At 39.0% G+C, this 12,175-nt stretch overlaps 1 protein-coding gene across 2 annotated transcripts in view; it reads right to left on the reverse strand.

Annotated features, from left to right (window-relative positions):
* Position 1: 1 nt before the first annotated feature.
* Positions 2-12,175, reverse strand: part of LOC128208021 (calmodulin-like) — a 43,687-nt gene continuing 31,513 nt past the window's right edge. For both annotated transcript variants that reach the window (XM_052911302.1, XM_052911301.1), the window contains exons 4-5: positions 6,000-6,155; positions 2-398 (exon numbers count right to left, since the gene is read on the reverse strand). In XM_052911302.1, the coding sequence (XP_052767262.1) occupies positions 361-398; positions 6,000-6,155 (194 nt within the window). In that variant the 3' untranslated portion in view covers positions 2-360. The remainder of the gene's footprint in view (positions 399-5,999; positions 6,156-12,175) is intronic.

Below are 12,175 nucleotides of genomic sequence, written 5' to 3' on the forward strand. Positions count from 1 at the left end.
CTGAGTTGTTCACATTTACATATATTTTTGGTTAGGAAAGACATGAATTTGTTTCATTAAAAATGATATATACAAGTAAATTATAAATGTTAAGCTAAAAATAAATGGTTAAAGACCCAATACGATTACTCAACTCCACTCGGTGAATAGCTCCCACATATGTGTAAAAAGCAGGGATAAAAATGTTTTTTTAAAACCCTGTACACAAAATAATTGGTTTTGGAGAGTTTGGCGAAACAGTTTTACAAAGTCCAAGAAAACATTTAAATTAGATAAAAACATACCAGAAAGGTGTTTTATGAAATATCACATTTTAAGGTTCTTTAAAAGAGTTGTTTTTTTTTAATCCGGAAAACAGTGCTAAGCCTGGGGTGGGGTGCACAGCAATTTGATGAACTCTGAAAATAGGAAGAAAATAATGAGATTTAATAGTAATATACATCAACTAGACTGGAAACTTGTATCACAATTCCATATAAAATGTCTGCGTATTCAATAGAAGCATGTGAAGCCATGTTTCTCGGGTTTGCGCAGATTAAACAATGATAATTTGGTGGCAAGGATGCATACGAAAGAAGTTTCATTTTTATTAGCTGCATCGTTATAACACCCCCTCCCGCCCCAACAGGAACTTCATTACGCAGTGATTTCTGGCAAGTGGTTGTTTAGCAAAAATGTGGCGGAATAAAAAGAACAATTGCTTTAACTATGAATTGAGTAATGCGGGGATTGATAAATAAAATCAAATCAGGCCGCCAGTCGGCCATCCTAAAGCCGACCGATTCATGTCAAAGCCCCACAATTGCTCTTGACAAATTATTTCTGTATATCAAGAAGATGCAGCATAAACTAAGAAGCAATTCTTTAATAGTTTTGGATATTACGTGCAGACAAGAACTTCTATATGCACTTTATGCAAAAAAAATCAAAGGGCCATCACTCTATAAAATTACTAGAAGCCGAGAGACAAATGCGATGTTAATGCACAACAAGCAAATCTCCCAGCAGTTTTGGAGATTTTGCGCGGACAAACTTAAATCTATGAGTACTAGGCTTTGTTATAACTCACTATGGTATTTACTGAACATTTTTGTCGACCACCAAAGAGTTACGCGCTATATTGTCGAACACCAAACAGCGTTACGTGCTATGTTGTCGAACACCAAACAGCGTTACGCGCTATGTTGTCGAACACCAAACAGCGTTACGCGCTATGTTGTCAAACACCAAACAGCGTTACGCACGCTGCCGAACACCAAAAAAGTTATGCGCTTTGTTGTCAAACATCAAAGAAAAGTACGCGATATGTTGTCAAACACCAAAGAACGTTACGCGTTATGTTGTCCAACACCAAAGAATGTTACGCGATATGTTGTCGAACACCAAAACAGCGATACGCGCTTTGTTGTTGAACATCAAAGAGAGTTACGTGCTATGTTGTCGAACACCAAACAGCGTTACGCACGCTGTCGAACATCAAAGAACGTTACGCGTTATGTTGTCAAACACCAAAGAGCGTTACGCACGCTGTCGAACACCAAAGAGCGTTAAGCGCTTTGTTGTCGAACACCAAACCGAAGACCGTTACGGGCTATATTGTTGAAAACAAAGAGCGTTACGCGCTTTGTTGTCGAACACCAAACCGAAGACCGTTACGGGCTATATTGTTGAACAACAAAGAGCGTTACGCGATATGTTGTCGAACGCCAAAGAGCGTTACGCGCTATGTTGTCGAACACCAAAACGAAGACCGTTACGGGCTATATTGTTGAACAACAAAGAGCGTTACGCGCTATGTTGTCGAACGCCAAAGAGCGTTACGCGCTATGTTGTCGAACACCAAAATGTTGTCGAATACCATAGAGGGTTACGCGCTAAGTTGTCCAAAACCAACGAGCATTACGCGCCATGTTGTCGAACACCAAAGACCGTTACGTGCTTTGTTGTCGAATACTACAGAGGGTTACTCGCTTTGTTGTCAATCACAAAATAGCGTTACACGCTATGTTTTCGAACACTGAAGCGAAGAGCGTTACGCGCTATTTTGTCTAACTGTTTTGCGAAGAGCGTTACGCGCTATGCTGTCGAACTTTTAAGAGGGTTACGCGATTTGTTTTCGAACACAAAACCGGAGAGCGTTACGCACAATGTAGTCGAACACCAAAGACCGTTACGCGCTTTGTTGTCGAACACCAAAGAGAGTTATGCGCTTTGTTGTCGAACACCAAAGAGAGTTATGCGCTTTGTTGTCGAACACCAAAAAAAGTTATGCGCTTTGTTGTCAAACATCAAAGAGCGTTACCCGCTTTGTTGTCGAACACCAAAGAGCGTTATGCGCTGTGTTGTCGAACATCAAAGAGAGTTATGCGCTTTGTTGTCGAACACCTAAAAAATGTTATGCGCTTTGTTGTCAAACATCAAAGAGCGTTACCCGCTTTGTTGTCGAACACCAAAGAGAGTTACGCGCTTTGTTGTCGAACACCAAACCGAAGACCGTTACGGGCTATATTGTTGAACAACAAAGAGCGTTACGCGATATGTTGTCGAACGCCAAAAAGCGTTACGCGCTTTGTTGTCGAACACCAAACCGAAGACCGTTACGGGCTATATTGTTGAACAACAAAGAGCGTTACGCGATATGTTGTCGAACGCCAAAGAGCGTTACGCGCTATGTTGTCGAACACCAAAACGAAGACCGTTACGGGCTATATTGTTGAACAACAAAGAGCGTTACGCGCTATGTTGTCGAACGCCAAAGAGCGTTAGGCGCTTTGTTGTCGAACACCAAACCGAAGACCGTTACGAGCTATATTGTTGAACAACAAAGAGCGTTACGCGATATGTTGTCGAACGCCAAAGAGCGTTACGCGCTATGTTGTCGAACACCAAAACGAAGACCGTTACGGGCTATATTGTTGAACAACAAAGAGCGTTACGCGCTATGTTGTCGAACGCCAAAGAGCGTTACGCGCTATGTTGTCGAACACCAAAACGAAGACCGTTACGGGCTATATTGTTGAACAACAAAGAGCGTTACGCGCTATGTTGTCGAACGCCAAAGAGCGTTACGCGCTATATTGTCGAACATTAAAGAATGTAACGCGATATGTTGTCAAACTCCAAAGAGCGTTACGCGCAATGTTGTCAAACACCAAAGAGAGTTACGCGCTATGTTGTCCAACACCAAAGATTGTACGCGCTATGTTGTCAAACATTAAAGAGACTTACGCGCAATGTTGTCGAACACCAAAGAACGTAACGCGCTATGTTGTCGAACTCCAAAGAACGTTACGCGCAATGTTGTCAAACACCAAAGAGACTTACGCGCTATGTTGTCGAACACCAAATATTGTACGCGCTATATTGTCAAACACCAAAGAGACTTACGCGCAATGTTGTCGAACACCAAAGAACGTAACGCGCTATGTTGTCAAACACCAAAGAACGTAACGCGCTATGTTGTTGAACACCAAAGAGCGTTACGTGCTTTGTTGTCGAACACCAAAGAGTGTTACGCGCTTTGTTGTCGAACACCAAAGAGCGTTACGGGCTATGTTGTCGAACACCAAAGAGCGTTACGGGCTATGTTGTCGAACACCAAAGAGTGTTACGCGCTTTGTTGCCGAACATCAAAGAGCGTTACGGGCTATGTTGTCGAACACCGAACCAACGATCGTTACGCATTATGTTGAAGAACACCAAACCGAAAAGCGTTACGGCTATGTTGGCGAACACCAAAGAGCGTTACGCGCTATGTTGTCAAACGCCAAAGAGCGTTATGCGCTAGGTTTCGAACACCAAACCGAAGAGCGTTACGCGCTATATTGTCAAACACCAAAGTGTGTTACGCGCTATGTTGAAAAAAAAAACAGACCGAAAAGCGTTACGGGCTATATTGTCGAACACTAACCCAAAAAGCGTTACGCTAAGTTATCGAACACTAAACCGAAAACCGTTACGCACTATGTTGTAGAACACTAAACCGAAAACCGGTTCGCACTATGTTGTACAACACCAAACAGAAGAGGGTTACGCGATTTGTTGTAGAACACCAAACAGAAGAGTGTTATGCGCTATGTTGTCGAATACCAAAGAGGGTTACGCGCTTTATTGTCGAACTCCAAAGAGTGTTACGCGCTTTAGAGCGTTACGCGCTAAGTTGTCCAAAACCAACGAGCATTACGCGCCATGTGTCAAACACCAAAGAATGTTACGCGATATGTTGTCAAACACCAAAGAGCAAAGCGCACGCTGCCGAACATCAAAGAGGGTTACGCGCTATGTTGTCGAACACCAAAGACCGTTACGCGCTATGTTGTCGAATACCAAAGAGGGTTACGCGCTATGTTGTCGAACACCAAAGAGAGTTATGTGCTTTGTTGTCGAACGCCAAAGAGCGTTGCGCGCTTTGTTGTCGAACACCAAAGAGAGTTATGCGCTTTGTTGTCGAACACCAAAGAGAGTTATGTGCTTTGTTGTCGAACACTAAAAAAAGTTATGCGCTTTGTTGTCAAACATCAAAGAGCGTTACCCGCTTTGTTGTCGAACACCAAAGAGCGTTATGCGCTGTGTTGTCGAACATCAAAGAGAGTTATGCGCTTTGTTGTCGAACACCTAAAAAATGTTATGCGCTTTGTTGTCAAACATCAAAGAGCGTTACCCGCTTTGTTGTCAAACACCAAAGAGAGATATGTGCTTTGTTGTCGAACACCAAAGAGAGTTATGTGCTTTGTTGCCAAACATCAAAGAGCGTTACCCGCTTTGTTGTCGAACACCAAAGAGCGTTACGCGCTGTGTTGTCGAACACCAAAGAGAGTTATGCGCTTTGTTGTCGAACACCAAAAAAGGTTATGCGCTTTGTTGTCAAACATCAAAGAGCGTTACCCGCTTTGTTGTCGAACACCAAAGAGCGTTACCCGCTGTGTTGTCGAACACCAAAAAGAGTTATGCGCTTTGTCGTCGAACACCAAAGAGAGTAATGCGCTATGTTGTCGAACACCAAAGAGAGTTACGCGCTATGTTGTCGAACACCAAGGTGAAAGGTTGAAGCGTTAAAAACTTTAATAAAATGCAAAATAAAGGGGAGATGACTGAAATAATATGCAGAGCATGAGTATGATTCTTGTGCACTGCACTTTCTGTCATTGCCATCTATTCATTTCAATCCCTTAACTACCTTCAAACATATGGCCCAGACAAGAACCCGTTTCCAAAAACAATCAGGTTAAGGAAAGATGACTAAAGAAATATGTTTGGCAGGATAATGGTTCTTATGCACTGCACTTCCCTGAAGTTATTCTCCGGCCAAGGGTGTGACGGAATACGGAATTATGAAAATATTTAGATAACTTAATAAATACGCATGATATTATGATTCTTGTGTATTGCACTCCCTCTCACTGCCATCTTTCTATATACCATGTCTTATTTCAATCCCATCAGTAGTTATTCTTCGACCAAGGGTGTAACGGAATACAGAATTATGTAAAACGTGGTTAAGGTGTCAGAACTTAATAAATGTGCATGGTAGGATTTATGATTCTTGATGGTTCTAGTGCACTGCATCCCCCCCCCACCCCATTGACATCTTTCTATACCTAGTTTTATTTCAATCCCATCTGCAGTTAATCTCCGGACAAAGGGGTGACGGACGGATTGAATTATGAGAAAATGGTTGAGGGGAGATAATAAATATGCATGATCGGATTATGATTTTTGAACAATGCATTTCCTCTCATTTTTATCTATCAATATACCAAGTTTTATTTAATTTCCATTAGAAGTTGTTCTCCAGACAAGGGTATGACGTACGGAAAGCAGACAGAAAGACAACTATATGCTCCTCCCTTCGGGGGCATAACACTTGTTAATATACATGTAACGCGGCGGTACAAAATTAAGGTAGTCAAATACTGAAAAGGTGAAAATTTCATCATGCGCGGCCTGCATTGTAACCCCATATACTATTGAAATCATTTGATTCACGAAAACTGTCGTACCTTCGTAGTCGACCATGCCATCCCCGTTCATGTCCGCCTCCCGAATCATCTCCGCCACTTCTTGGTCCGTCAGTTTCTCCCCAAGGTTCGTCATCACGTGCCTTAACTCCTCCGAGCTGATGTAGCCGTTACCGTCCTTGTCGAATACTCGGAATGCTGAAATACATGGGTAAAACGAAATTTGCTCGCGTGCCCTCCTGCTTTCATACAGCAACGCAAGAAAAAATGTAGCTATAAAGATTACACAAATTAAAAATATAATTATTTTGGTCGAATGCGGAAATGCTTTGATGATATATTTTTCTCTTGTTTAGCTGCTGGCGGTTGCGTTACTGTATTTCTATATAATATTCGTTATGACTTTATAGGCATAGCGGTGGTTCAGATAATGATAGATATCGTCTAAAAACCCCAATGTCATGCGCGTGGTAAGAGTTCTAACCCTAAAATGCCTCAGATTAAATGCAGTGATAAAGAGACAACATGTTAGCGGGAAAAGTAACTCAATTTGCGATGCATTGTCTCGTTTTCAGTACGAGAAGTTCAGACTATTGGCCCTAAACGCAGAACGCGAGCCGCGACAGGTACCCAGCCTTCTTTGGAAAATATTCAACATCGAGCTGGATAACTTCTTGCGGCCGGAATAGCTCCGAATACACAATTGGCGTATGCTACTGGCCTGAACGCGTTCAAAATGTTTCGCGAAAAGTATATGATCGATCGAGTTTGGCCAGCTAATGAACAACACATAGTTTTGTTCATTGCGTATAGTTTTGAAATAGGTCGCGCAGCGAGCACTATCGCAACATACATAGCAGCAATTAATTACTTTCATAAACTTCGTGGATGGTTTGATTTTCAAAATTCATTCATCATACAAAAATGTTAGAAGGTTTTCGACGAGGTAGACCATCAAAAGACAACCGCGCCCCCTGACGAAAAACATCGGGACGCGGTCGATTTCGTTTATGCGGCGATGCTGTTTTGCGGCGTTACAAAGCCCCATACCCATCGGTGAATTGTTGGTTACAGACAAACGGGCAAAAACAGGTTAAGACGATAATTTAACGCAATATAATATACAAGTCCTTAGGTTGTTGCTCTTGTGTTATGGTAACACCTATGTAGCGTAACCCTGCAGGTTCGTGCGTGTTGTGTCCAGTGTTTTTTTTGCGTTTAACCTTTAAACGCTGTGGATAATTAAACCTAGTAAGATAATTGTATGATAATTATGGATAATCAGGTTTATACTCGTCTCAGGCTGTACAATCAGACTTTGAAAGGTTTTAAAGAATGCGAGCTAAACCTGCATACGCGCAAAACACGTATGTTGTTAGCAAGTGAAATAAAGGCACCAAAGCCTGAACCCCCTTTGGCAAAGGCAAAACTTGCGCAGTATATTTCTTGTAGACGTTTTGGTGAAATAACTGCTGTTACATCGAATTTATTTCTTTTCAATACTGTTATAGTTTTTGGTTATAGCTTGAAATAAAAGGAACTTAGTGTTTACTGTACCGGGTTGAGAATTTCTAAAATGACGTCACTTAAATAATTTTTCTAAACGCCAATTTAATGAACATTTTTCTTAAATTGTAGCATCAAAGAAACAGAGAATTTGTTGGATTTCGGTATAAGATATATATATATATATATATATATATATATATATATATATATATATATATATATATATATATATATATATATATATATATATATATATATATAGAGAGAGAGAGAGAGAGATTATTGAATTTATATCGAAATATATGCACGAGTTTTGGGGCGGAGTATTGCACGACGTCAGGGGCACAACACTATAACTCGCCAGAACGAGTACATAAAGTGTCCCTGACGTTGCGCAATAATCCGACGCAGAACTCGTGCATGTTATTCTATATAGATGCGATTTTTTTATTCAAATGGTTTATATATATATATATATATATATATATATATATATATATATAAATATATAAATATATATATATATATATATATATATATATATATATATATATATATATATATATATATATATAGTAAACAATTTCTATAAAACAAGAAGCCAATGCGGCAACGCCGCATTAAAGCCGGTTTTCTAATTTGACGGTGCAATTTTGCAAACCTAGTATTTGAGCTCGTGACCTAGTATTTTTAACCAAAAAGACCCATATTTATACTTATCGGAGATATCGTTCATACAAACACCTTATCAACCTGAGAGGTAAATGAACATTTTATAAATACATCAGCTTTTCCTATAAGATCTGTCCCAGAGACCTAGTTTTTGACCCTACACACTTTATCATCTAAGCTTTCATGTACACACATATTCTGACCAAGTTTCATTAAAACCGGGGATGACCCATATTAAAGAACTTTCATGCAGACAAATAAGTTTCATAAAGGTTTGACAAAAAGTGTTGAATTAATGACGTGGTAATATTTTTCCTAAGATTTGACCTAGTGACCTAGATTTTGAGCCAGGTTGACCCATATTAAAAAATATGCAAGAAATAATGCAGACAAGCATTCTCACCATGTTTCATCAAGATTTGATTAATTTGCTGATTTTATAACCGTGAAATATTTCTTCTAAAGATTTGACCTAGTGACCTAGATTTTGAACCGAGATGACCCATATTCATATATATTCAAGATAACACGCCGACAAATAGTCTGACCAAGTTTGATAACCATTGGATGAAAACACTTTATTTTATTAAGTTTAACGCAGAATTGTTAATGACGGCCCGCCGCCCGGTTTCCGCCATTCTTTAACCCGTAATTTTTCGTTAAAAAATCCGGGTAATAAGTAAGCTGAAAACGAAAGGCCAACGCTGTGTAATTGTTTAAATTGCTAAGGGCATTGCTAGACATTCGAGGTGTTCCTAATGGATTGCTGACTGACCGTGATTTCCTCTGATTTGTCGAAGGCGTCGCTCTATATTTTGACGGATCACGCGCCTGAGCCGAAACAGCTGGTAATGTTTGCGAGGAAATGAACACGTTATCTGGGTCACACTTGTCAGGGTAGATTTAGACTGGCACACTGAATGTTCGTGGTATGTTTACTCGCAGGATCACGGTAGTTCTCTATAATAGTATTAAGTAACTGGGTTTGCGCGCCTTTTAAAGCGCTTGCAAATGTCAAAGGGTGGGGTTCCATATGACCAAACGACGGATAATCTCTGGGCTCATGACGCCCATATGAATAAACATCAGTCCGCGTGTTGTCTACTAGCGTAGAATATCGACGATAGGGGATGCTACGCGCGGGGTTCACTACTTGCCATTGGGGAAATTCATCGAAGATCAGCCTGTCATCGACATACAACGCGGCCGGAAACTTAAACCATACACGAGTTCCTATTCTGCCGGTATGTCTTTAGTTTGGCCCACAATAGGCCTCTTTTGGATAACATGCCTATTTCTCGCGACGGGAGCCAGTCTCTCCGCATGTTCCAGAACAACATATCAGTGTCAATACCCAATTGTTCATAAGCCAAATCAACCACTTCCCCCGTTGCTGAAACATTTTTAACTACCTAAAGGCCATACATGAATATATTGTTACTCTTTATGTTTTGTTACAATGTCAAAAATATACAATATTATGGGGGCCACGATGGTCCTAAATCACTCGCCTTATGGAAAGTTTTAAACCTTTATTACCATTAGACAATGTTACACACCAAAGATCTTAGCTCTAGACAAGAAGTTTTTTTTCTTCTTTATATTTTAATGTAACACAGGTGACCCTCAGGACCCTCAGGGCGGAGCCAATTTTGAGCACATGGGCATACTTTGAACAATCTTGGTACAAGACAAGACAATGCTATGTAACGGGTTCTACCAACTCACTATGACGGAAGTCTATAGTGTAGACTGTTGTGTACATGTAACTACATTTTCAGGTGCTAAAGAAGTTCATTACTTTTATTTGGATTATAATAAGTATGATTTACAATGTATACTCCTTTCAATTTCATTTAAAGTTTAAGTCATACTTTGTCATATGTTTTTATATTCAGAGTTTACCGTCTGCTGTCTATTAATAACTGTATATGCAAATCTGGTTAGTTCCATCTTGTTCGTAAATGATTCATTGGGAACTATGCTTATTTTGAAATTAAATATGGAAAAGATTTCTTTAAGTAGCTTGTTTGGCAAAAATTATATCATTAAAATGTGTTATAATCAGCAACCTATAGGCTTGTTAGTTGTTTTGCTTTGTCTTTTGGTTGATTTTATAACCAAATTAAACTGTGCTAATTATTTTAATTTCATATTTTATTGGCGCCGCACTGAAGTGCGCGCCTATAATGGAATGGGAATTTATTTTAGTTAGTGGTAGGAGCGGTTTTTAAGTTGATTGACAGTTTGGTTTTACTGTTATTTTATTATGATTAAAAAATGCAAATTGATGGCGATTGCATGGGTGTTAAAAATGTTATTTATGGTTGAATAGATTGTCTTCAATTTATCTTCAAAACATTATATCGGAAGAACGACAAATAAGTTTAATAACTGTTCCCGATTCGTTTACGTTTTCCGATTGGTTACCTGTAATATCATGTGCCGGAAATGTAAACATTCGGAGGAGTTCCGAATGAAATGTAAAATGTGTGGACCGGTAATTATGTGAATGGGAATAATTATGTTTCATGTTGTTTTGTTATGTTTACTGCATTAATAAACCATGAAGTAAGCTGTTTTCTTTAATTTAATCGATATGGGAATTAAATGTTCACATAACTTTATTTGTTAATGTGTTGAAGGTGACATTAGTAAAATTTTATTACGATTACCCCCTAGTTGTTTTATTTTTAGAGCACTACACATATCCAGATGTTGCTATTTTTAGAACCAGAAGGTATTTCCCCGCTATTAATAGGTCAATAATGGAATTTCTACATCGTCGATTAATAGTTCGAAATTCGATGAAGTTTTTTCATGAATATACGTTTAAAATAAGTAAACACTAAAAGTGCACACTGACAGTTGATTACGATACATCTAACAATTTGAGTCATTACAGTAAAACATGGATTATAAGTGAATTTTACGCGTAAGAGAAGATTTTCTGTCGAAAAAACTAATGTCAACAATCAGCATGGAACTGGGATATTCGTATCAAAGGGCTATTCATCTAAGAATCCTTGAGTAGTTGTGTACGTTTATGTGTTCAAAAATGTTTGTTTTTTAATTTATCTTTGGAATTCTTAAATCATTTTTATTTGCTAAATGTTAAGACAGCGTTTTAATATTTCTACTGGTTGACGGTACATTTCCGAACAGGACACAAATCCCAAACACCGGCTAAAACACGCGTATGTTTACCGTGATCGATTATTCGATGATCAAGATCAATACAGAGGTTTGCCTTGACTACACTTGTGAAGTTTCATCTTGTTTTATTAAGTATTTTTCTAAAAAAAATGCCATTTAATGTTTATACCTTAAAGATCAAAATGTAGTACATGGGGGAATGACGTCAGAGGGCGCACGCGCATCTTTAGGTTTTGCAGTTATGTTGACCTACATTCAAGGTATTTATAAATAGAAATCACGCTTTTCATTTGAATTGCATGTTTTAAAAAACATTGGAAACAATAATTAACTTTGCAGTTAAGTGTTTATTTAATATAGCATACTTATTAATTATAATTGTATGACCATGTATTTGCGCTTTTCAAGTGTTCGGTATTTGTGCCCTCCAAAGCATAAATTTAAGGGTGATTTACTGTCCATAAAATGAAGGATTTTCGACATGAAATTGATGAGATCGTGAAACTGTACTTTGACAGATGTTGTCACATTAACCAAAGATGTTTCATACGCAATTTTAACTTACTTTAACAAAAACTCTCCAAGATAATTGTGAAAAACCTCAAAAAGTGTTCGGATTTGTGACCTTAGCCAGTACATGTACTATAAATATACATGTTACATACATGTACTTTACATCTACTTAAAATGCACCAGTCAATTGTAACCACGCCCCCCCCCCCCCCCAGGTCCGAGGAATAGCTAGGACTTTGACTTTCGGTCCAGCCAACCCCGGGTAAAATCCTCGTCCTGCGGGGACAAACTAATGGTCAAATCCTCGCCATATGCCCCCGCACCCCAGAGAGCCTATAGGTAAGGCATATATTCCCTGCTCAAAGACA

This window comes from Mya arenaria, chromosome 11 (genome assembly GCF_026914265.1).
Source record: "Mya arenaria isolate MELC-2E11 chromosome 11, ASM2691426v1".
In the NCBI taxonomy this organism is placed as follows: domain Eukaryota; kingdom Metazoa; phylum Mollusca; class Bivalvia; order Myida; family Myidae; genus Mya; species Mya arenaria.